Genomic DNA, 24,410 nt, shown 5'->3' on the forward strand with positions numbered 1-24,410 from the left:
TTGGTCTAATCTTAAACAATAAGTTTATTAATCGAAGGAAAAGTTGCCTTAATTTCTTTGGATTTTGGTTTTAATGAGGTGAATGCTGAATGGCAAATTCCAGATAAAGGCTATCGCTCTCAAGTTAATTGCATTACAATGATGGAATCAACAGGTGAGCTTTATATTGGACGGTCTGATGGTTTAATTGAAGTGTGGGTCTTCGTGGAAACACTTGAATCCAATGGATCTCTACTTGTAAGCTTTTCACCAATCTTCGATAAGTAAACTTAACATACCGTATGTGTGCCCACAATAATCAAATTATTTTATTTAATATTATAATATCTTATAATAGATCAATGTTGACCAAAGTCCCACCCTATTGACTGATTACAATTGTGGAGAAAGCTTAACATCCATTTGTATTTGTCGTGAAGGAACGCTCATCCTATGCTGTACCTTTACTGGATTAATTTTTGGCCTTAACCGAGATCAAATGAATTCATCAAATTATGAACAGCCACAAATTGTTTCAAATCGTGATATGGAGCACAAGATCAATTCGTTGAAAACTGAAATAGATCAGTTGGAGAAAAAATTGAATCGAAAAAGAGAATTTTACCAAAATTTAACTTCGGGTTTGATTCTTAACAAGAAACAGAAAAATAGCATCTCAATGATATTATGATCACTGTTCTTATCTATAAATATTGTGAAAACCGGTAATTTTGAGCATAAGTCACTTGGTATAAACAATAGTTTTCATCCGACCAGAGATGAGCGACTATTTCTGTTGTAAAATAAACAAGTTAATGCAAAAACAAAAAGTATTAGTTGGCTTTTGCGTTAACGGTGGGGAAAAAGTTTCTAGGCATTAAGCGTCGCCTTGCTAAGTCATTTCAGCGTCAAAAAAGTTGACTCAGTCATTTTCTGTCAATGAGAGTTTAACATTAATCAAAAATAATTTTTTTTCCTCCGAGTTTGAGCGGTGATTGTGAAGTGACCTTTGTCTTTTCATTCTCAGGTAGTACAGCTACACTATCCAACTACATGTATAGCATGTTGAATTTTCAGAAAAATTCAATCGTTATCTTACGAGATAAAAGATAAAAAAATTCTCAAACTTTTTCCCCACAGGTTATTTCATCTGCATGTATTAAATGTAATATTTACACTGATTTAAAAAATTGAATTTCATTTTAAATTCTACAAGTGGATCCCCCGATCATGACTGATCGCAAATTTATTTTTCACGGCATACGATTCAATCCACATTCAAAGACTCAAACCCAAATAAAAATTTTGTCAGATGGATAATCATTGATGAAATCGTCATCAATATTTGTCATTTGGTCTCTTTTCGTTCAGTGGAGACACCAAGTTCAGTTTTCACCAAACTTCTGTTTGGGACATTTCCCTTTTAAAATTGTTTCAACTCACAATTGTCAGATTGCAGATTTTAAAGATGTGTTAACATATCGATTTCACTAAATTTACGCTAATGTTTAATCATCAATCCATTTCCGTTGTTATTAATTGATGAGAGTGGTTTGTATTTGTCTAAACGTTCATGTGATTAATAAAGACTTGCATAGGAATTGAGGCACTTTTAATGAATTCTAATAAAACAACCTTCATTTGATATAAGAAAGTAAACGGAGATGAGGATAAAATTATGATAATCAATTGTTATTTCCTGTAGAGTTTATTAGCAACTCAATGCAATTAGTAATCTAATCATCGATTATTAAGACTTTATTGAGTTAATTATAAAGCTTTAGCTTAATCTTTTTTCTAGTTTTAGGAAATTTGAGTAATGCTTTCATCAAAAAATCCCATAATCAATCAAGAAATGCACAATCAACATCATGATGGGAAAATAACTTCATAGTCTTAACATAATACAACGCTAAGTTTACTTGGAATCGTTTCATTAACTTAGTTTTACAAACCACAAATGTTAATGATAGCAAAGATTAGACAATATACTTTATAACTTTTATTCATAGCACTCAAATGTGAAATTATTTTGATCAATCGGTATGAAAACTATCATGTTAATAAAGTCACGATGAGCAATCCAAATCCTTAATTCAGTAAAATGGCTTAATCTTTATTTGCAAATGCAAAAACGGAAATAAAAGCAATGTCATGTTCTGATCAGCACTTTACGTAAAGTCTTGGAATCCAACAGACGAAAGTTTAAAACAAACTCTTTTAATTTTGCTTCCATTTCAGTTGATATTAACCCAACGAAATTTGTACCTTTGATTGGTTTTCCTTTGACCACTTTAAATGTATCTTCAATTGAATCAAATTCATACAGTTCTGCTTGAACTTGACTGAGGAGAAACAGTTTAGACTGATGAAGAGTAAAGTGAAGATCAGCTGTTCTATTCCACAGGCCTGAACCAACATGTTGCGTCCATTTAGTTGATTCGAGATTGTAAATATGATAATTTGAATTGTCAAGAAACAGAATCAACTTGTTGTCATACAACACATGTTTCAACTGGTTAACATGTCCAAACGATAGTCCAAACAATTGTCCAGCATTAGCCACACCAGTCCAGACATTATCACACGGGTCAAGCTTCATTACCACAATTCTAGGATCATTAGAACCAACCACGTAAAACTGGCCTTTATAAGGGGCTACCGAATGAATACGCGTCACTTCTCCGGGAAATGGTTTAAGTGCGATTGGACGATTCCCTTTCCACAAGAAAACATTCCCATCTCTGAAAAAATATCCAATAAAATTAAATTTGCTCAATGATTCAAGCAATAAAGTAACAAATAACTTACTCTTTGAACTCAAAATTGCGCCCAAACAGTTTACTGAAAACGGAATGATTAGTTAATCGATAAGTTTTCGAAATCCAATTAATTAGAATCAATTTATCTGAGTCTATTAAATATTCAGCTAAATATTCATCAGTGCATCTATTGAAAGTCATATTAACATCACAAACAAATGGTAAGGAGATGCTTTCATTTTGGAGATTTTTCAATGTTAATGTTCCTTCTGGTTCTTGTATTAAATAACGCAACATTGGAGGATCTTTGAGACGAGGTCCAATGATTAAATTTACATCTTTGATTTGATCGGATGAATTATAACAAATCGACTCAAATGCTGACAAGATTATCGGTCGTGTTTCTTTGCACAGTTTAATGTAAAAATTTTGAGCGATTGTGTTAGTAAATTGGTTTATATCGATTGAACTCCAATCTAAAGCTAATATCAACTTTGGTAGATGCACAAGTCTTTCCTTGGCATTGATGGTAATCCATCTAATGATGGCTTCGAACACTTGCACTTCACTATTAATGTTCAATTCATTCAGGTTTATCATGTAATGAACAGTATCAACTTCATAACCCAAGAAACTCTTGGTTGTAATTATATCACAAAAGTTTTCACAAATGTATTGATCAATCAGTTGACGAGCTTTGAGAGTTGCAATTTGATTAATCCAATGATCAATTTCAACAACAACTTCATTTGAAAAGTGATCGAACAGAAAACTTAAACTTTCATTCGCTAAATCAGGTATATCCAAGTAATCAGAAAGATGAAACAATCCAAGAGCATTTTCCTTGGTTACATTAATCGGTTGACAATAAGCCCAATCAATTATGAGATCGAATATTTTCGTTGGATGTTTCAGCTCAATTCGTGAACTTTTTGATTCTGCGAGTCCGGATGAAAGCATTTTATCGAAATACGGAATGAATGAAGACAAAATAATCTTGTGAACATGATATTCTTTATCGTTATTGACGATGATTAAGTCACTGAATTTTCTGTCCTTGTAAGCTGAAGAAAGACCAGTTGATGCATTTTGTTTAATTTTAACTGTAACAGTTGTTTTATTGTCACACAAATCAACAGTTGCCATGTTTGTTTCAATTGAGTTGATTTTTGAGTCGATGTTAAATCATTGAATAAGTTTAAACATGTAAATAGGTTACTAGAAACAAAAAATGTAAACATTGATCATTTTCTTGCTACAACTGTAATAACTCTTCAAGCTCCATTGGTAATCATAGTTTTTAAGCAATGCAAGTTGAAAAATTATGCCTTGAAGATAATGAACTGATGAAAATACAGATAATTCAGAAGATTGAATATTCTCAAGTGCTGACATCTCGATTATATTATGAATACTGTGAATATCTATTAATGTTATATAAACCGGTAAATTTGAGCATAAATTCACTTGGCATAGACAATAGTTTTCATCACGTTATATCAGATCTGATCAAAGATTTATGTATAAGATCCTGAAGTAAGTTAGAGACAATCCTCACTGGATGGCACCACAGAAAAAACTTGATCATTTGAATAGTTAACTGACTTCTCGTCTGCTCTATCTTATGATTTAATCTTTTTTTTCGTCTGTTTCGTCAAATTTCATTTTCATAATATTCTACACTGTGACTTTTTATGCTATTACTTTTATGCAAAGCAGCCACAGTATTTCATGAGTTTCTGAAATTCTTTTAACAATATTTTAAACTGTGAATTTTTTCAAACTGACGAGCCGTTCAATTTCAAATCATCGCCATTCAGTTACTTTATGTCACAATGGAGGTCCAAGAAGATGCTTCATCGCTTTTACTTCGTTCTTATAAGGATGGCAAGTGGAGTGATATAACCATCATGAACGGAGATAACGAATATCGAGTCCATAAACATGTTTTATCGGATGCAATTCCTTATTTTGATAAAATGTTTTCATCTGAATTCTCAGAATCAACAAGTCAAGTGATCAAACTAGACTTTCCGTCTTATGCATTTGATCTTATTATTGAATGGGCTTATTGTTCCAAAATATTGATTACAGAAGATATTGCTGTTGAACTTTTCCATCTTGCTGATTACATGGATATTTCTAAACTAACGACTAAATGTTTAAATTCCTTATGGAACAACTTCTCTGATTCTCCATTAATAGATATAGAACATTGGATAAATGAAATCGTCACGGGAGAAGGGCATGAAATCATCGATGGATATATTTGTTCAAACTTCTTGGACATTGTGCATACAAATGGTTTTCTTCATTATGCTGTTGACACAGTTGATTATATAATTAGTTTGGATCACTTACATATCGATAATGAAATACAAGTTTTCGATGCTATCATAAGATGGATACAAAAAAGTGTCGAAAGAAGGTCTCATCTTCCAAAATTGCTTAAGAAGGTTCGCTGGGTTGAAATAAATGCAGTCCAGTTCATGAATAGAATCAATAAATTATCTTGGATTATGCATGATCGAACGCGTCCAGTTATCATGGCTGTAATTGAACTCAGTTTTTACAAATCATTGAAACAAATCCACGAGGTTAATGATTTTAATCTCAAACCTCGTTATGAATTAAACAGCTTTCATTATGCTATCTATAGAAATACTGATTCATCCATAATAGCTCATAATTTTAATGGAAATTATGGCAAGATTATTTTTTCAGAAAATCGTTCTCTTCCTCCAGCTAATTTTGGTGATTCCCATATAACTGAACATTGTATGGACTCTGATGTGGTTATCAGAATCGACTGGAAAAATAAAACTTATCGGTTATTCAAAGATTCTGATCATTGCTACATTCTTTTGTTTGGGCGCTTATTTCGATTTAACAAAAAGTGAGTATAAGATAGTAACTAATCATAACTGTATTTACAGTACACTCATAATTCAATTTGTAATCATAAAAAAAATTTTTTAGTAATAGAAAAATTCATTTCTGGAAAGGAGGAAGACTTATTGAGTTCGCACGTTTATCCGGTGACAATACATCCAGTAAATCAACTTTCACAATATCCAAACACAAAGGAAGGATTTACATATCAATCATTAATCCAACAAGTGGATCTAGCAATCAGAATCGCAACGAAAATCCCAGGGAATACAAATCGCTATTGACAATTAATAAATGTTGGCCGTACGGAAATAAGTCCAGGGTTGTCGCAAGTCATGAAATCGTTACAAAAGAACCCATAAAGATGCTGAAAAGTACAACTTTACGTGACTTGCTCGTAATATTTATAGACTGCTCATTGATCCTTTCATACGATTTTCAAAAAAATATCTTTAAAGAGCATAAAAATAACTCCAATGGTAGTAGCCTGTGCTTTTTATATTATCGCCATTTTGGTCCAAGATTGTTGGTTTTTAATAATGATGGACCCCCAATTAGTCAAGGTTTTAATACTGATGGAGAACTGTCTTGTTGGCCCGGTTCCTACAATCCATATCCTAATACATCCAGTGCGAATCTGATTGGTTTCATTTCGTTTGAATCGAAACTTCACAACAGGATACATGGTTATCTAATTAAGTAGAATCAAACACAAGAAAACATTACCATTTCTCGAAAAAAAGATTTGACCAAATTAAATTTTCTAAATGAGACCAATAAAAATATAATTTACCAATAAGGCCAGAATATCTATTTCAATTTACTGATATTTCATCTTCATGTATTTACACTGATTTTAAAAAAATTGAATTTCATTTTAAATTTTATATACAAAGGAATAGAGCGTTGGAATAAAATTAAATGGATAGATGCACCTTTGATCAATTTTTACAATACAAAGAAATATATTACAAAGAATATATTTGTTACAAAATTAATGGAAATTAAATGGAAAGTGAAGGCCTTTTTTTGCCATTCCGAGAAGACTTTGATCCAGTTTTGCCAAAAACAATGCCAATCATCTTTCCAATCATTGCTGGACTCGTTTTCCTTCTCATTGGTGGTAATGTTTTCAATAAAGCAGAAGGCTTTGCTTCACGAATCAAACTTTGAAATGCCAAGGAAACGCCAATGTAACTCTCTGCTGCCGATACTTCATAGAATTGGCACTGCCACAGAAGAGACAACTCTTGACCATCGTCTACTGCCACCTAAACAAGATAAATGGGAGGAAAATTGAAAGCCATAATTAATACGAAAGATAAGAAAAGACGAGAAAATGATGAAATTATTTTACTTCACGATTGTGTTCCAAGTCTCTTTTATTTCCAAGTAAAATGATGGGCAATCGTCTGGCTCCTTTGTACATGGCAATTGTTTGTAAAAGCTGACGAGCTTCATGGAAACTATCTTTATCACATATTGAATAGACAACAACAAATGCATCAGCCCAGGCAATATGGTCATAGATGCACTATTTCCACGACAAAGACAAGGAAACAGAAAAGGCGAGAAATTAGTGAGAAAAACTTTACAAATTTTTAGATTACTGTCAAGATATGCATCATAGAAACTTGAGATGTGCTCATAAAAAGAAGACTTAAAACTCGAAAACACCTGATCAAATAACAAAAAGGATTTACACAACGAGGGACTGTTGAATAACAATTTAAAGAAACTCGTCTAGTGCTGGATGATTTATCGATATTTTTTGACTAATGATCATCGATTACCAAGATACTAACATCGATATTTTTCAATTTTTCTGAATCCCTTTCTATCATGCTGTTCAAGCTCGTTTTGGTGTGTTTTTTACGTTTCTGGCTGTTTTTCATCACTTTAAACTATGCCTGAAACTTTTTCACTGAATTGAATTTCATTTAAAAGGAGTAATGCCAAAAACTGAATTTTTGAGTTAACATAGATTATCGATGCTCGCCCCGCACTACTGTCGTCACTGGAGATAGCTTTAGACATACAATTTATAGTGATTTAGATCAAATTAATTTAACTTTAAATTTTGTTTAATAGATGGACTCTAAAAAAATGCCATTTGGTTAAGACCCTTACTCTGATCAAGTGGAACCATTGAAGTCTAGTTGCAAATGATAACTGTTAACTCTAAAGCCGTTATTTGATCTAAAAATGTAAAAATATTCTGAATTGATCAGATTAGTCAACAATCAGCTCATAGAAAAGATCAGACCGTTATTCAAAGGATAGTTATTTCCAAATCTCATGTCATGTTTTGATTGACTCAATTACATGCTGATGTGAGAGTTTTAATGCAACAGATTTTTGCATAGCTGAATGGAAGAAGAAAATTATTAGATTTATAAAAAGCAAGGCAAGAAATGCGATACCTGCATTGAGTGCTTTCCTACCTTCATGAGCATGAGATGGTACAGAGGCCGGGTTACATGAAGGACGATCAGAAAAAAAAGATTATTTCTTGATGCTTATTAGTGAAGGGAGTTAACATCTATTAAAGGGCAATGCAGGTTTAGACAGGTAAGCACACTCACACACACACACAAGCCGTTTCCGGATCTTATTTATTGATTATATTTTGGTCAGATTGAAAGAGAGTCAAAAAAGAGGATAATGTTAGCTTTGAATAAGAAGAGAGAGAAGAAGAAAAATCCAAATTAGATTAATATAATCTCATCATGGTACATGATGAGAAGCATGAATTTGAGTCTAATGATGATGTTGACCATTTGTTTTCAACATGATGTTCAACATTACCGTAATCTTATCCGGATCAGTAAAAAGTAAAAAGATGAAACTCTTTCCGGTTCCACCTTGATCAATTTCAATTCAACAAATAATCAAATGGACAAGATTGACCAAGTCTTACCTTGCAACTTGAAGTGTCCATTATTTCAACGTCAGTTTTAACATCATCAACAGTCAGTGAATGGTGGTAAAAGAAGTCTGAAAAAAAGATGAAAATCAGTTGAAATGAAACGAAAAAATAAAAATGAAAAATAAAAAAATCACAAAAAAAAACAGAAATATCAATAAATAAAAAGATGTAAACAGTGAAAAGGGTTTAACAATTGAACAGTATTTTATTACCTTTCAGTGAAATCATCAGTGAAAGTTACTTGGATGGTTAAGAATGAAATTGAAAGGAATTGATAATTAGTTAATTTATTGGTTAATTGGTTTCTTTTGTTGAACCTTTTGATCAAACGAAACGGAAGAATACAAATTTTGATCAAAAAAAAGGTCGATTGTTAATGAAGATGTTTAAGATGAGTGTTAATGTGTTAACGATAATAAAGCAAAATGAAATTCATCTGATTAGGAAATGAAGGTTTCCAGGTTTCAATTTATCTTAATCATGAAGGTAAAGAGCATTGAACATGGAGCAAAATTTTGCTTCTTTTGCCAACATCAACTTCCTCAAATGAATTGATTGGAAAGAAGCAAAATTTTTAATCAGAATCAAAAAAAAACGTATTAAGTAGAAGCTACAGAAATTAATATACAATAATCATGTAAAGCATTTGATTGCAGTTATGAGATAATCAATGAATAATCTAGAAGATAAAGAGTTAACAGCTATTCAAGTGTAGCTACAATTTTTCATGTTTCACTTGTCAAAGGGAAACATGAAACATTTGGAATGTTAAGCGTTCAAGTTTCAAGCGATCATATGAAAGAACAGATTAATTGATAATGTTTCAAAAGTGATAAGCCAACCCTTGATTCATGACATGAAAGGTTATTCAGAAAAGGATTGAAACCTGACCAAAGAGGGAATCAGAAAAGGTTTGATTAACTGATTAACACATTGACATATTGAACGGAAAAGCATGAAAACAGGGAAAAACAATGCCAATTTGGTTCAAATGTTTCAATCGGAAAACATGGAAAAATGGAGAGAAAAAAATTTCATTCCATTCCTGATAACCTGACCAAGTTGACCCAAGCCAAAGACTAACCCTGTTCAAGACTTCCGAGTAACTAATAATAAGTGAGCAAAGTGATGATTCGCTTTTTTTGGTCAAACTATTAGGCTTTAACTGTCACTTGATTTTCATGCAAATTCAATTCTTGGTTAGTGTCTGAAAATGTTTCAACCTGATGGCTCTTCATCTGCTACTTCATCAACCAGTTGAAAAAAGGTGGAAACAAGAACAAGAACAAAAGTGAATGGAAGAGGCACCCGGAAGAATTCATTTTGTCCATCAATGTTCATTTTCTGAGACTTGTTTCTCTTTCCATTTTCTTTACCTTTCTTTCGCTTTTTCGGCCTTTCTCTTTCTTTTGTCTCCCTTATGATGATGATAAATGATGATTGTCTAAATTATTGGTTTATTTTTTACTTTTTTAGCCAATTTTTTTGATATTTATATGCTTTAAGCATTATAAGCTTTATAAGCATATCAAAATAGTGGATCAATTTTAAGTTTTTTTTAATGCAATTCTCATCTTCACTCGAGTATATTTTTATACACTTCAAAATGCTTTGTTTTATCTTATCGTTTAGTTTATTATTGCTATTATTATTGATTAATTTTTTAAATTTTCATCTTTTGTTTCGTTGTTTTCCTTGAGAGCAATTATGATTAAATTAATGGTTAAAACTTACCTTTACTTGAACTGTATTCACCAATAAATCGTTTGGTCAAATAGCGGACTGTTACAGCTAAAAATAGGATAAATAATTGAAACAGATTAGTGTAAATAATAAAACAGTTTAACAATAGTTAAGCGTATTAACATTCATTTTTATGTTTTCAAAATGAAAATGAAATTTTGATCAATCAAACAAAACGCTTTTCCTGGTTGATTAACTTTCTATTCAAAATGCATGAGATTTTTGGAGATTCATCATTTAAAGCAAATGTCAACGCATTCATCATTTCATCTAACAATAATTTTTAAGGATAATCAAAATTCTGGTTCAAATTTACTGGGAATTTTCAGATTTTATGAAGAAATGAAATTTACTGTTTTATTCTGAAGTCAATAATCATTTTTTGTTTTATTTGTGAAAACACTCTTCTCGTCGACTCAAGAGATTGATACTTTAATCATTAAGTGTTTGGTCAATAGTTACTTATCATTTGATTTCAAAGTTATTCAAAGTATAACAGCGAATTTTCAAAAAACAGAAAAATTCGATCAAAATTTGATATAAAAATTGACTTTACGTTCGATTTTTTGTCTCAACAATAAGATTTCGTTTCAAACTTTTTAAGCAAAACAAGTTTGTGAATCAAGCTATCCATGACTTTTCAATGAAACTCAATAAGTATCTTTACTTATGGACTTTATTTGCATTATTTTCATGCATTTCATTCTGATCACTAAGATTCTTGATTCAATTTAAATAAGTGAAAGCTTGAATCTTGGATAACTTGAAATTGCAAATCCATAAAACAATGAAACTCTCAGCTTTCAAATTATCTCAGATTAAGATTAAAAAAATGTTATAACCTTTCGATGGTAAAGATAAACTTGATTTAAAGCTCGCTTTTAGGTTATTATTTTTAACCAAATTGAGCAATGTGAACAAAATGTTAGCAAATGAAGGAATTCAAAATTATCTAACTTTGTCATCTATTGTATACTAAAGCAGAACTGGCCATCATTTGGATGACCTTTTGATGAGGCGGCCCAGAAGAGCAACCTTTCTTGAAAAGCTATTCCAATTGTCATAAACTTATTTTTTAATAATGGTTATTGTGATTATAGTTTTTCTGCTGTTCATGAATCAACCTGAACAACAACACAATGTATGAACAGGAGTGGTTTGTAACAGTGAAATTGATGCTTATTAGGTTCAAATTGATTGGTTTGACCTAACCTTCATTGGCTATTTCTTTACCTAAACCTTGTTACCCTCTTCCTGTTTAAATATTTTGTATTTTTCCTTTTTTTCTCATTTTTATTTTTCTTTTTTCAATTTCATACTTTTTTCAAGCTTTACTTGCACTGCCAATGAAAAAAGGTGTGGGAGGTAATTAAACTAACCTATGCAATTAACCTGATAAACTAATGGTCAAGAACAATATCTTAGGGGCAATAATCAGCTCATTAATTTCTTCATGTCACATGAAATTATTGCAATTTTCTTCTTTTCTTCTCTTCTTTTTTAATGATTTTTGCGGAAGTTAAATATTGTTTTAAGTTTAACAATAACAATCGTCTATTGAAATACAAGAATGTCAATTTACTGTGCAAAATTGCATCTAAAAATGTATTCAGATTATTGTATTTAAAATGAAAAAGAAAAAGAAAAATCAAGAAAAAAATTTGAATCAATTTCCTAAAGATTAAGGTTAAAATTTGCATAAAACAAGATTAATGCTTCCAGTTGATTGCCATCAATATTGAAGAAACATTGGAAGTCTATGAATTTTAGACAAAATTAAATTTTGTAATTTTTCCAAAAAGATTCCAAATTGTTGGTTCGCTTCAGGCATTTTACAAGAGCAACCTTTTGTATTCCTGCGGACATCTTTAATCATAAATGAAGCTCTTCGCCTAAATTCACGTCTAAGCTATAATTTTGTCGAAACACTTAAACTCAAGTGTTAACATTTGTTTTCACAATTTCCACAGAACTGAGCTTTAGTCTGAAAAGTCAAGTTAATTGTAGTTTATTGTTGCATTGACTTTTGAATGGACGAAAGGAATGCGTTTGTTTCATTGAAAGTAACACTGTTAATGTGAGGCCAAACGTCTGTTTTTATGTGCTTAATTTGGTGAAACTTAATCTGACCTGATGCAAACTAAAATAGTCCGGTTATGCGAAAAGAGTTTAAGATTAAAGTTTAATGCATTTAACGATTAAATTGTCTTGTAATCAATCAAACTCTATCACAAAAGGTAATTCTGTTATAATGGTTGGAATCTTTTTTTTGTTGTTGTTGATGAAATGAACAAAAACAAAATAATCTCATTTTGCGCGCTTAATTAATCAACATTAACTATAAAAAGCAATTGAATAAAGCTCGATTGGATAATCTATTCATTGTGTTCATGTTTACCATTGAATACCACATCATCTGTTCACCATCGTTTTGATGCTATTCTTGTACTGCACCATTTAGTATAATTGACAATATCATCGACAATGAATGATGAAACCTTTAAATAATCGGTTTTAAAAGCTCAAGCACTTGAGTCTAATCGAGAGTAATACTCGTCTTCACGATCAACAGTAAAAAAGTCAGTAAACAGTTGAACGTCAATAAGCATAAATGGCACATTAAACTTGACTTAACCCATCAACAATTAAAGGTTAACAAAGTTGAGAAGGGGAAAGTTTCCAGTGTGATTGGGCTTGGAAGAGTAAAGAGAAAAGCCATTTTTTACCTGATTTTCCCGACTGTGAACTTCCAAGAATGGCGATTCGAAGAGCTCGATTGCCAGTCAAATTATTTGTCATCTTCAATCTTTACAATGGAACCAGAAAAGGAATAAAAAGTTGAGAAAAATCCTGAACTTGAAACTTAACGTTGAACAGTCAATATTTGTTGATGAAAGTTGATTTCAATTTTTCCCAAAAATCGGACAATTGAAGTAAACTTTTTCCAATGAATTTGCCGATAAAGGTGAATCACTGAGACAGACCATAGTCAGTACTTAGGAGAAGAGGTTGAAGGGCGAAAACAAAAGATGCAAAGAAAAGGTTAACAGGTAAAGAAGAGAGATGAGTGGATAATGAACATTGACTTTGACTGGTCAGGATGAGAAGATGAAATATTTGTGAAAATAATTAATGATCAAGATGGACGTGTTGATATTGGTGATTCACTCTCCCTCACAATGTTGATCCAAATGGTGAATGAAACTGATGGGTTATCAAACGGTACAAGCAACAAATAAAGAAGACACAAAATAAAAACGCAAAACAACTTATCGTTTCTCTCTCTTCATCTCTTCATCTCTTCATCCTTCTCCAACCTCCTTCATCTTCATCTTTATCCAGACCAGTTTCTCTCTCCTCTAACCTCCATTCACTCTTGTGCCCCATTTTGTTACCTCCACCCCCTCTTCATCTTCTCATCTGGTCTTCATCTTCTTCTCTTTCTGGTTTCACTCTTTTCTCAACTGGTCAACATGTTGAAGGTGCAAGGTAAGGAAAGAGAGAAAAGAAGAAGAAGAAGAAGAATTTTTTTTCAAAGAAAGTAGATTTAGAGTTGTTTACCTGACAAATTGTTTATTTATTGCAATTTAACGAATCAGCTCCAGTTATCGTTGGGCTGTTGAAGATGTATTAAAAGCGCAAGCAATAAAAATCAATTTGGTCTGTTCAATCAAGATTATCGCATTATTGACTAAAGTTTTGAAAAAAATGTGAAAATTAGATTATTTGAATGCATTTACCTTTCTATTTCTTCCTCACCTTTCATTATCAGCATTTTTTTTCGTTTGTTCCTGACTTTATTTCTTGATGTTTGGCTTGACAAAAATATTGATTAATCAGTGAAAGTTGTTAATTAAAGCAACGTTCATTGAATGAAAAATGAGATTATTTAATCTCTAAAAGTGAAGGTGAATCCAATGAGTGATTGAAGTTTTTTTTCTGTCGCTTTTTTTCTCTTCATTGATAAATATGCGCCTTTTTAGCACAATAACTATATTTAATTAATTGTACTTGATCTTAAGTGTCAATAGCTCAATCAGGTGAGAGGGTTAAAGATAAACAGCTTTGATAAAGGTGAATAAAAGCAACTGAAATCGGCACATTTGATTAACACTTTTAATCGAGTTGATCTTAATCTTCATTTGACAAAAATAAATTCACGAGAATAACTTTTTAAAATCAATATTTCAATGGTTTGAGTTCAATCGTCGATTAATGACTTTAACAGTCTTCGACAAGTGACACTGAATACTCAGTTATAATGTTCAGCTGCTGGTGAAATTGGAAATATTTTTTATAAAGATTATGAAATTATTCTTTAATATTAGGTGCTTAGGTAAGTCCCGATTCTCGGTATGAAGACATGATTTTTGACTTATTTTGAGAAGTCTCCTTCTGCATCAATGTAGGTCTTAACAGGAAGTTGCACTAGGCCATAAAGATAGCATTCGGCAGGCTTCGATTCAAACAATTCTAAACGGCAAACTTTAGTTTCGTCTAAAGACGTTTCCTCTCTCTTTCGCAAAAAATTGCTGAAAGTTGTATTTTAAATCAGAATAGGCAATGAATCCAACTCCTAATTCTCAATACAGACTTCAAACTTGAACCATGAGCTTCCATAGATTGAAGAATCATAAGTTTGAATGCTCAAGGTCATTGAAGTCCAATCCGTTATTCGACCTCTAAGGGAATTTTCTGAGAGCAATTTTGAGAGTGAATTTTCAATTTATAGCGCTAAATAGACACAGATTCATAGTCTGATAAGTTATTCTTGTCAGTCATTGAATGTTAATAACTTGACCCTTATCGATGGATAAAGTTTTTGTTTAAAATGAGGAAAAAAACCACAAAATTAAAGACTTCGATTCATGTTATTCAGTCAGATTGTTCGAGAACGAAAAGGTTGCAGATGCTGCATTAAATGGACCTTTTCCAGCAATTTGTAATCATGATTAGGAAAAATTAGAATACAATGTCTTCTCTAATGTTTAGTTGTTCATTTGTATCCATTAACAAAAACATGATAAAAAAGGAAAAGCAGAAAGTATTACTTGAGTTGCTTCTAAAGCTGTTACTGAATGATTATAAATTTTAGTCAATCATTTGCAAAGAAACCAAAAAATGTTGAAAGGAACCAAAATTTTGGGTTTACTGATATCTCAGTGGAAATATTTTTCATTTACCTCACAAATCATGCATTTTATTGGTATAATGATTTGTGCTCAGCATGTGCTTATGCGATTCACTTCCATGTTTAGCTTCACTCTGTTTAATTCAAAGCGCCATGTCAAGCATATTCAACGAACTTGTCAAATATGTGGTTTGACCAGAGAATATTTTCTTGTGACGGTAAAGATTTTCACGAAAAATCTTCGGACTTGAACCAGATCAAGGCTAAAAATGTGTGTTCATTCAAATTTAAACTGGTTCAAAATGAACTCCATGTGCTAATAAAATGTACAGGCTGACATGTTTTGTGGCGGACCCTGTAGATGAATTAAGCACCAAGACAGTCTCTTTTGATCTGTCTATCATTAATAACTTTCCCATGAAAACAACTCAAATTTTAACTGACCATTGATTTGAGGCTGGAAACCTCTGATCTCTGTCTATAAGTTTCAACTTCCAAGTGATTTATGCGAATATTCAAAATTCAATTTTCTTTTGACACCAATTGTACAAGTTAATTCAAAGATAGATCAGTAGCTGAAGCTTAAACATTATTGGTTGTCTTCAACTAAAACGTAGAGTCTTGAAAGTCTAAAAATTTAAATTGAAATTTTGATTAATATTGATGAATCTTTAAAATTTGAAGCAATTATGGTTACTTGAAACCACAATTTGATTGTCACGTAAATGCTTTTAAAGCAAACTTGATAAATGTAACAGTAATAAATGGATGAAATTGGCAGATTTCAATAGCAACTTGAAAGGCTTGAGCTAACATGATAAAAGATTGAAGTAAAAACAATAAAAAAATGATGATTTACGACTTTTGCCATTATCATCATCATGGACAACAGAGTAGATTAAAGGTTGAAAAATGTACCAAATGAAAGCAAACGAAGCTGAAACCAGGCCAAACCAATAATAATTGAAATGAAGTAAAAAAAATTGTTTCTCTCTCAAGGCTGGGCCAACTGATTATCACATCGTCAAAAGGGAATACAAAAATGATGCTGATGAAGGCGATGGGCCAAGTGGCCAGTATAAAGATGAAGACAAAAGAGTTGGGCAGTTGAAGAGAGTCGTTAGTCGTTAAAAAGATGTTGAAAAATAAAAGGATTGATGAGAGTGAGGTTGGCAAAGGGGCAAAGCCAAGTATACATCATCAGGTACAAGATGAAGGTTAAAACAGTAGAGTGTTTATTATGTTAAATGAAGTTTATTTTATGCTTAATTTGTTGATTTGTATTTAGGCCATGAGCACCTTTAAAAAAAAGGGCAAAAGGGCCACGTTTTTGGGCAACAAGTGAAGTTTGTTCAGTTAATCACTTTGTGCTAATGTTATGACTTGAATCAATTTTGTTTCAAACGGTTCATTTTTTTTATCAAAATGCATTTACTTTTTTTTATTTATTTACTTTACATTTACATTTGCTGTTGCTTCTTAACGACATTACCAGATGAAGATTCGGGGTAAAACATTCACGGTCAGCTAAGATGCTTCATTCACTCAACATTATTTCAAACAAATTTGATTAACCTTTTCAAGGGCATCGGATGAAGATTAACATGATGATGACCAGTGAACATCAAGTAGAGCATAAAAGAATGAGAATTTGGTTGAAATGTTTTTTTCTTCTTCTTGTTCTTCTGAATGTTGATATCTACTTACTGTGTGTGGGATCAATATCAACGCTTTAGATTGTTATCAAATTGATTTATGATTGCAAGATTAAATGAATTAGTTTGGATAATAGAGAAAAGTCTAATTTTTGGAAGGAGAAAATATTCTTCTTTTTTCTTCCATTGATTTCATGATTCTTTTTGCATAAAATTGACTTTACTTTTTCCCTTTGGATTATCGTTTAGCCTCAATTTGTTTACCTCTTTTTTTTACCTTTCATTTATTACCTTTAATTTATACATTTTGTTGGTCCTTTAATAATGACTTTCTTTCAACAACCATTCAGGGTGGGAGCAGGTTATCATGAAAGGGTTGACTGTGTTGATTACTGATTACCTTCAAATAAAACCATCATCTTTATCATTTTTGCTCTTCTTTCTTCTTCTTCTTCTTCTTCACCTTCTTTCTTGATCAACTTTCTGATTGAAAGAAACCATCATTTTTAATGGATGCTAGATGCTGGTAAGCCAATCATGGTTATCAATGAATAGTTAACCCTGATTTTTGTTCATCATTTTTTTTCTGAAACTCTTTTCTTTTCCAACTCTTCATGTTACCATTTCTTTGTTTATTGCAACAAATGTGTTCATTTCAAGTGTTTGTTAATAAATTCCTGTCCAGTTCTATTAATAGTACAATGAGGTTTCTCGATGATGAAGCAAGTCGCCTGTATAACTCAATTTCAAATGAAGATGTTTTACTAAAAATGATTTCTTTGTTTCAATTGAAGTCATTTTTTGTACAAAATTTTGCTCAACTTTCAGCTTTCATTAAAAAACTTGGTCATTTTCATTGGTTAATTTAGACCTTTGAAGGACTCTACAATAAAATCAGAACTTAAATAATTTCCAAAATGATTTCGTTCTGTTACGATTCATTTCTTTCCTATTAATAGTTTGTTTCAGTCATAGGAGGATGTCAAAAGTTGTCTACTTTCAAGTAAGTTTGCAGATAATTTTTTCTTATGTATTTTTTAATGATGATTGTCGACCCCTCGGTTCCAATAATTGTTTTTATCCGAACCACAGTTTCCTAAAATTGGTGAAAGGATACTTACAGCTATGGATCAACTCAACTGGGGATCATTACTTCTTAAACTGATCAAAACCGTGGTCGAGTTTATGATTGACGTTCTTGCTGGAGTTATGCTTGGTAAAAGCGCTTTATCACCGCCTTTGAAATCATTTTAGATGTGTTTAAATAACAAAGTAATATTTTCCATTCAATTATATAAAAGATATTTTATTTAAAATAGTGAATAAAATATAAGACTTAGTTTTTTCAACTGAATATTGCCTCTGAACTGCCTAAAAAAATACTCTTGAAATGAAATCTTTTCAACTAAATGTTGGTTCGACTTCTTTTGTTTCCACTGAGCTAGTTTAAACTGGACACAGCTTGTTTCTGGTTCCGGTTTTGTCTTTTGTCTCAGGGTAAAGTAATACAAGTTTCAGTTGTGCACAGCATTTCTTTGTGAATCCTTTGCTTTCTTCTTTGCTTCAAGTTCATTTTTGCCAGTCAAGTCTATTCACAGTTAATGCTACAAAACCATTTCTTTCACAGAAAATATTTTGATTCTTGCCAATGGATAATTCACTGAAAAATATTGAAAAAGAGGATAATTTAGATAAAGGTGAGTCTATTTATTTAATGAATCATGATAATAAAGTGATGATAACTTTTCGATAAATTATTCAGTTACCATAAAGGTTAAGGTTGAAGATGAGGGATATCATGATATAGTAATAGATTGGTCCGATGGAAGTTCTCCATACAAAGATCAGCAAGTTATTAACCAGGTAAGCCATTTTCTCATGTTTCATTTCAACTTTGCTTTAGATTAAACTAGACATTCAATTTTATCTTGACAGCTTTCGACGATAATCGGAATTCCAGTCGAATTAATCTGGATGACTATCTTAGATTATGCGCCTCTTAATTATTTTGATTTACAAAATATCGAACATAGATCATTCGATCCCTGGTTTTATGAGCATGATGCGCCTGATGAGAATGAGCCTGATTTCATGCCGTGTAACTTCACCAGAGAGAACTGTTTGGGAAGGTTGAATGATGGTGATCGCTTTGTCTTGCGTACTGATTTGACTTTGTGGGTGGATGGCTGTTTCAGTCTAGACATATATTTGTATAGCCTTGACTGTGAGCTTTACAATGAAAACAATTGTACTCAGAACTATTGTCATTATTCAAATACGAGAGCTTTTATCGATAGAAGAATATCAGTTGTTAGAAACACTGAGTTACACAATATATTACGAGCAAGGTATGCAGAATTACCTCCTAGTGTAGACCTTGCTTCATCCTTGGAAAATTCTTCGCAAAGAAGGAGAATCTTGAGAGAGTTGGGCGTCAAGGTGTTCTTTTGGGGGCAGCGGTGTTCTTTCTGGTTCTCGAGACGTCATCATCGACATAATTCTCCCTATTCACGGACTCGAGGTTAACATTTAGTGATATTTTATCTTCATGTGAAAATGGACGATTATTCTGGCTCCAGGAAACAAAACATGGTGCTCATCATCAATGACATGCTCGCCACAATTCCAATCTCTCATTAATAAACAAGCAGATTGAAGTAACCATTGAAAGTAAAATATAAATTTATAACATGAAATACATCACTTAATTTTATCAATTAAATATTGGTTTGACTACTTTGTTCCATTCAATATCCCATGAAAATTCATTTCTCGATGATAACAGATTTTTATGCATATTTTTAAAATCAGTTTGAGGTGGAGTTAACAATTTTGAATCGATCATACGGTATTAGGCAGTTCAGCGGCAAGTGGACGACTTTAATTGTTGATTATTGCAAATCAATCGACTTTTATTATGAACTCTAGCACAATGTTACCTGAATTATTCAGATTCACCATGCAATTAATAAATTGGAACAAAACGCTTTGGTTGAGAGATTTGAACAATTTTCCTCGAATTTTTATGAAATGAATAAAATTCATTTTGATTGAATAAAATTGCTGTAAATCAAGAGAACCAAAGTTTTGTCAGGTTATTCGGGTCCCGATTCATTTCTTGAAATCGTTGAAAACTGATTTCTTTTTAAATCGAAAAGGTTTTAGAGTAAAAAGATATTTTTCATAAAAGAAAACATTTCATGTGATTCACGTTTTATGCTTTTGGTGGTTAAATTATCGTCAATTAAATCGGGTTTCCGAATTTTCTCAACCTTTTTTTGGCAAAACCTTTTTCTGTCCAATCGCGCAATTGATCAGTTTAAGATAACAAAGTTTATGAAGAAATGAAATTCCTGTTGAATGAAAATAACATGGCAAATGAAGCTTGTTGAAGGGCTTGGAAGGTGTAAAATTGAAGCTGAAACGCGTAATGGTGAAAATAATGGGGATGACAAATAGGATGAGCAATAAGAAGATGAATAAATTGACAGCAGGTAAATGCGGTATCAATAAGGATGATGAAAGGTAAGGGCGTAATGTTGATAGAAAAGTGAATGGAAACAAAAATGAATGATGAACAAGAAATGAAAAGTCATAATGTTTAAATTAACTGAATCATCTTCAAGTAGGAAGTTTATTTTTCCGTATTTTTTATTTTTCGCTGTCTGGTAGTCTTCATGAAAACTGGTCTCAATTGGGCGACATGAGCAAAATGATTCGAAATCAATTGCTGGACCAAAACTGGTAAACATTTGTTCCAACAAGGAAAGTGGCAAACAAGCGGAGAACAAGGAAAGTCCAAAAATATCATGAATAACATCATGAAATTTTACAAAAAAATCACTTTTACTTCCTTTTGGTTCAACAATAAAAATTGAAATTTGCTGCTCTTCCACACTCTATGGATGTTGTCTCATCATTAATGTTCATGACAATACTTCAAGTTCATGAACATCTGTATTGTGTCTTTAGCTTGGATTGTTTGCTGAACTTGATTCCTGCAATAATCAATTTGATGTGAATGATGACTGAATTACTTGAATGGATTCAAATGAACTTTTAATGATTCTAATTTCATTTTTCTTCTTCTTCTTCTTACTATTAATATTAATTTGGTTTTGTTTTCTCTTTTTTTATTATCCTTTTAACCTACTAATTTAGCCATTGTCAAATTAATCTAAAAGGCTGCAACCTAAATTAGAGATTTCCAGTTCTCAGTTAGACATGGAATCTACTGGTGACCTTAAATGGTGATTTTTGTGTTCTTATTCAAAATACTTGGCTTCTCAAATCATTATCGTTTAAATTAATTAACTCTACTTACATTGTGCGAGCAACATTAGACACTGAGTATTCTTGCCGTAAGAAGTAATAGAGATTAGATTAATGATGGTTTTCAACTTTTAATTAACTATTCTTTTGCTGTTTGCTAGTTTTGTTGTATTTTTTTTTGTTCAAAGTAAACGCCAAGTCAGGTCAGATAATATTTACTGTTTAAACTAAAATCAATTAACCTGAAGAAGCAATAAAATTACATTGAAATTAGCAATATTTTTCTAATTAGATAAATATCTATTATTATCTACTCTTTAGACTGTGAATGGCCTGAATCTTTAAAGGGGACGAAAAGATTGAAGCAAAGGTGAAATTATTGAATCGATTCATTTAAATAACTAGATTAGGTTACAATCAAAGATGAGTTGGGTGGTAAATTCATTTTTAGCGATAATTTTATTGAAAGATATTTCTGTGAATACGAAGAGGCCTGGAATTATTTACAAACATTTTCTGTTCTCGTCATTGTCAATGGATTACAGACAGTCGAAGGTGTCTTCTTGAATCCTGGACATTGGTAGGAAATTATTAATAAATCAAAAAATTGACTTAGAGTTGACTTAATTTTGATTCTGATTAATTATTATACATCTGGGATAATTGTAATGATTCATTAGTAATGATTCACAATTAAATTTGATAAGATCACAAAAGAAAGAAAAAACTCCCATTGAATTTGAATCAAATCTAATTTTTCTTACAGTAACCCGATTATTTATTGTGATGAATTTCGATCATGTATTAATGGTAAATGTGTTTAATTTATAAACAATAAACGTTACTTATTGTATTTCCATCAGAGTTAAGTTTGGTTTTATTTCCGAATCAATTATTTATTCTTTGTGAATCTATTTTGCATTAGAGCCATCTAAAACCATATCGTAAATATTTAAGGTAATCAGCCGGTATTGAAAATGTTACCAGATTTTTCCCTGTTGGTCATTAATACTGATTATTTGAAAAGCAAATTCGGTATACTCAAATGTTCAATAATTGTAAGTTGAGATTCGATTTCAATTTCGCTGGAAAATGTCTTTACGTGTTGATAATGTCTTGATGTATTTTTACTCTTACAACAGGTACTTTCGATGTTATCAATCATACTGATGTCGACAAAACATAGTGAAATTAGATGTTATTCCGATGCAGTGATGTTTCTTTATGTAGTTAATTGGATCCATTTTTATACACTTAATGTAATGTTATTATGCTGTTTGTTTTCAAGCACTACAGTTGCTCTTTTATCAACATCACATCTGGTATGTTCTAATTAGCCTCTTGAAAACACCAATTGAATTAAACTTTATTTTCATCTAGGATCATGTTTTTCATGGAATTGCTTCCCTCTTGTTCGTCATCAGTGCTCTCTGGTCCGTCTCATTTTTGTCTGATACATCACTAACAGCATATAAAATTGCAGCGGTAATACTTGGCACCTTTAGGTTATTTTATTAATGTTACTGATCCTTAAATTTTCTTACAGATATTTGGTTTTGTTTCATCTCTGTTACATGCTGCTCATTGCTTCTTTTCTTACTCCACTCATTCCTATGAATCAGCTTGAAGTTATAAGAGCATTTGCGTTGGCCACTTTTTAATCCAGAACTGGAGTTTATTTATGAATATTTCATACATTCACAAGTTCATTGAATGTATAATAAATTTCTATTGCCTTGATAACGTTATGATGACTTTTGGAAGATTAAAATTTTGTTGTTAGCAGGCATTTCAAATGTTTGCATGAATTTGAAATTAAATTGTTTTCCAGTTTGAATAACATCTCGAGTATCTCGAACACCCCAATCTGGATCCCTAGATCTTAAACTTCGATCAAAAGCAACATTACTCTCAGGACTAAGAACACCATCCACAGCAAACGGTCCATACAAAATTATTAAACCATCGTTTTTCAATAGCTCAGCTCCAGCACGAAATAGACCAATGGTACATGTATAAGGAGATATATGGATCATATTGATATTCAAAATGAAATCATAACGTTGCTGAGCTACTTGTTGTGGCCAACATTCGATAGGTTGGGTTATATCGACTAATTGCGCTGGTTTGACTCTAGTTTTGGCTTGTTCACAAGATTCGCGGTAGGCATCAATTGACTTCAGTGAATCAGCATCATACTCAGTCGGCTGCCATGTAATATTTGGAAAGTTTTGAGCAAACCAAGTAACGTGCTGTCCAGATCCAGAAGCGACTTCTAAGGCACTTAACTGTTTGTCAGGGGAAAGAACTTTTCTTAAAATGGATAAAATAGCGTTCTTATTACGCTCTGCTGCAGGAGCATTCAGCATTCTGACAATTACAAAAGACAGGCCAATTTTTATCGGTAGAACTCAACACTAATCAACTAACGAATTCAATTAAATATATAGGATTGCCATCATTTACTAAAAATGGCTGATAATATCAATATTGATGATAAAAATTAAAACGATTATATAACCAGTAACCATGGTTAGTCTCTCCCCTGGTTGCAAGCAACCGGTTACTTAGTGATTACAAAATTTAAAGCGCTAAGATTTGAAAACATTAAATTTAATTTGTCAATTCTCTCGAAGCCATCTAATGGTTGTATTTATGGCTGATACTTGAGGTTTTAATTGTAAACGATAATGATTTAATAATAATGTTTTATCATTGTGACTGGAAGAGTATGATCACAGGAAGCTGGTTGACATTTTCACAATCATAATAATGAATGAAGGATTATCTCAATCTTCATGCATCTGCTGGATGTTTTGAAAAATCAATCCTTTCCAAAAAGCAAAACATGCGAAATGGATTTCAATAAATCAACTGCACCATAGGTATAGCAATATAATGTCCAATAAATGTCATTTTCATTGGTTAGTTTAGACCTTTGAAGGACTCAACAATAAAATCAGAACTTAAACAATTTCCAAAATGATTTCGGTTATGAACGATTCATTTCTTTCCTAGTTTTGTTTCAGTCAAAGGAGGATTTCAAA

At 31.8% G+C, this 24,410-nt stretch overlaps 7 protein-coding genes across 8 annotated transcripts; 4 read left to right on the forward strand and 3 right to left on the reverse strand.

Annotated features, from left to right (window-relative positions):
* The first annotated feature begins 76 nt into the window (after nucleotides 1-76).
* Nucleotides 77-670, forward strand: LOC107367801 (BBSome complex member BBS7-like). The gene is made up of 2 exons (XM_015935548.2): nucleotides 77-237; nucleotides 338-670. Exons 1-2 carry the CDS (start codon nucleotides 139-141, stop codon nucleotides 668-670), a joined length of 432 nt encoding a protein of 143 aa, XP_015791034.1. The 5' UTR covers nucleotides 77-138.
* Nucleotides 671-2,070: 1,400 nt separating this feature from the next.
* On the reverse strand, nucleotides 2,071-4,083 carry LOC107367853 (kelch-like protein 6). The gene is made up of 2 exons (XM_015935603.3): nucleotides 2,791-4,083; nucleotides 2,071-2,723 (listed from the first exon to the last, which is right to left on the reverse strand). Exons 1-2 carry the CDS (start codon nucleotides 3,885-3,887, stop codon nucleotides 2,132-2,134), a joined length of 1,689 nt encoding a protein of 562 aa, XP_015791089.1. The 5' UTR covers nucleotides 3,888-4,083; the 3' UTR covers nucleotides 2,071-2,131.
* A 145-nt stretch (nucleotides 4,084-4,228) lies between these two features.
* On the forward strand, nucleotides 4,229-6,336 carry LOC107367989 (uncharacterized). The gene is made up of 2 exons (XM_015935763.3): nucleotides 4,229-5,637; nucleotides 5,721-6,336. The coding sequence occupies exons 1-2, from the start codon at nucleotides 4,577-4,579 to the stop codon at nucleotides 6,334-6,336; spliced, it is 1,677 nt and encodes a 558-aa protein (XP_015791249.1). The 5' UTR covers nucleotides 4,229-4,576.
* Nucleotides 6,337-6,418: 82 nt separating this feature from the next.
* On the reverse strand, nucleotides 6,419-13,780 carry LOC107367990 (ras-related and estrogen-regulated growth inhibitor-like protein A). 2 transcript variants are annotated; one of them, XM_015935765.3, is made up of 5 exons: nucleotides 13,032-13,780; nucleotides 10,297-10,353; nucleotides 8,554-8,630; nucleotides 6,991-7,167; nucleotides 6,419-6,904 (listed from the first exon to the last, which is right to left on the reverse strand). In XM_015935765.3, exons 1-5 carry the CDS (start codon nucleotides 13,102-13,104, stop codon nucleotides 6,638-6,640), a joined length of 651 nt encoding a protein of 216 aa, XP_015791251.1. In that variant the 5' UTR covers nucleotides 13,105-13,780; the 3' UTR covers nucleotides 6,419-6,637. The 2 variants fall into 2 exon arrangements, with proteins under 2 accessions (XP_015791251.1, XP_089124091.1); XM_089267965.1 differs by lacking the exon at nucleotides 10,297-10,353 and having other exon boundaries at nucleotides 13,032-13,717.
* A 3,614-nt stretch (nucleotides 13,781-17,394) lies between these two features.
* Nucleotides 17,395-19,834, forward strand: LOC107367819 (uncharacterized). The gene is made up of 4 exons (XM_015935566.3): nucleotides 17,395-18,094; nucleotides 18,184-18,788; nucleotides 18,854-18,954; nucleotides 19,027-19,834. The coding sequence occupies exons 2-4, from the start codon at nucleotides 18,740-18,742 to the stop codon at nucleotides 19,615-19,617; spliced, it is 741 nt and encodes a 246-aa protein (XP_015791052.1). The 5' UTR covers nucleotides 17,395-18,094; nucleotides 18,184-18,739; the 3' UTR covers nucleotides 19,618-19,834.
* Nucleotides 19,835-22,123: 2,289 nt separating this feature from the next.
* On the forward strand, nucleotides 22,124-23,203 carry LOC107367879 (uncharacterized). The gene is made up of 4 exons (XM_015935633.3): nucleotides 22,124-22,421; nucleotides 22,506-22,685; nucleotides 22,744-22,848; nucleotides 22,910-23,203. Exons 1-4 carry the CDS (start codon nucleotides 22,341-22,343, stop codon nucleotides 22,988-22,990), a joined length of 447 nt encoding a protein of 148 aa, XP_015791119.1. The 5' UTR covers nucleotides 22,124-22,340; the 3' UTR covers nucleotides 22,991-23,203.
* On the reverse strand, nucleotides 22,853-23,890 carry LOC107367877 (methyltransferase-like 26). The gene has a single exon (XM_015935631.3). The coding sequence runs from the start codon at nucleotides 23,730-23,732 to the stop codon at nucleotides 23,109-23,111; it is 624 nt and encodes a 207-aa protein (XP_015791117.1). The 5' UTR covers nucleotides 23,733-23,890; the 3' UTR covers nucleotides 22,853-23,108.
* Nucleotides 23,891-24,410: the final 520 nt, after the last annotated feature.

Source organism: Tetranychus urticae, chromosome 2, assembly GCF_039701765.1.
Source record: "Tetranychus urticae isolate SD_2017Ah chromosome 2, NJAU_TeUrti_SD_1.0, whole genome shotgun sequence".
NCBI classification, from domain to species: Eukaryota; Metazoa; Arthropoda; class Arachnida; order Trombidiformes; family Tetranychidae; genus Tetranychus; species Tetranychus urticae.

Excerpts from the sequence above, each read along its gene's own strand:
- LOC107367801 (XM_015935548.2), top strand. The coding sequence starts at position 139 with ATGATGGAATCAACAGGTGAGCTTTATATTGGACGGTCTGATGGTTTA. Across the intron at positions 238-337 it reads AATCCAATGGATCTCTACTT|ATCAATGTTGACCAAAGTCC; the intron begins GTAAGCTTTTCA and ends ATCTTATAATAG.
- LOC107367853 (XM_015935603.3), bottom strand. The coding sequence starts at position 3,887 with ATGGCAACTGTTGATTTGTGTGACAATAAAACAACTGTTACAGTTAAA. Across the intron at positions 2,724-2,790 it reads CGCAATTTTGAGTTCAAAGA|AGATGGGAATGTTTTCTTGT; the intron begins GTAAGTTATTTG and ends ATATTTTTTCAG.
- LOC107367989 (XM_015935763.3), top strand. The coding sequence starts at position 4,577 with ATGGAGGTCCAAGAAGATGCTTCATCGCTTTTACTTCGTTCTTATAAG. Across the intron at positions 5,638-5,720 it reads TTATTTCGATTTAACAAAAA|TAATAGAAAAATTCATTTCT; the intron begins GTGAGTATAAGA and ends AAAATTTTTTAG.
- LOC107367990 (XM_015935765.3), bottom strand. The coding sequence starts at position 13,104 with ATGACAAATAATTTGACTGGCAATCGAGCTCTTCGAATCGCCATTCTT. Across the intron at positions 10,354-13,031 it reads TTCACAGTCGGGAAAATCAG|CTGTAACAGTCCGCTATTTG; the intron begins GTAAAAAATGGC and ends TCCTATTTTTAG. Across the intron at positions 8,631-10,296 it reads TGAATACAGTTCAAGTAAAG|ACTTCTTTTACCACCATTCA; the intron begins GTAAGTTTTAAC and ends TCTTTTTTTCAG.
- LOC107367819 (XM_015935566.3), top strand. The coding sequence starts at position 18,740 with ATGGATAATTCACTGAAAAATATTGAAAAAGAGGATAATTTAGATAAA. Across the intron at positions 18,789-18,853 it reads AGAGGATAATTTAGATAAAG|TTACCATAAAGGTTAAGGTT; the intron begins GTGAGTCTATTT and ends TAAATTATTCAG. Across the intron at positions 18,955-19,026 it reads ATCAGCAAGTTATTAACCAG|CTTTCGACGATAATCGGAAT; the intron begins GTAAGCCATTTT and ends TTATCTTGACAG.
- LOC107367879 (XM_015935633.3), top strand. The coding sequence starts at position 22,341 with ATGTTACCAGATTTTTCCCTGTTGGTCATTAATACTGATTATTTGAAA. Across the intron at positions 22,422-22,505 it reads TACTCAAATGTTCAATAATT|GTACTTTCGATGTTATCAAT; the intron begins GTAAGTTGAGAT and ends CTCTTACAACAG. Across the intron at positions 22,686-22,743 it reads TTTTATCAACATCACATCTG|GATCATGTTTTTCATGGAAT; the intron begins GTATGTTCTAAT and ends ATTTTCATCTAG.
- LOC107367877 (XM_015935631.3), bottom strand. The coding sequence starts at position 23,732 with ATGCTGAATGCTCCTGCAGCAGAGCGTAATAAGAACGCTATTTTATCC.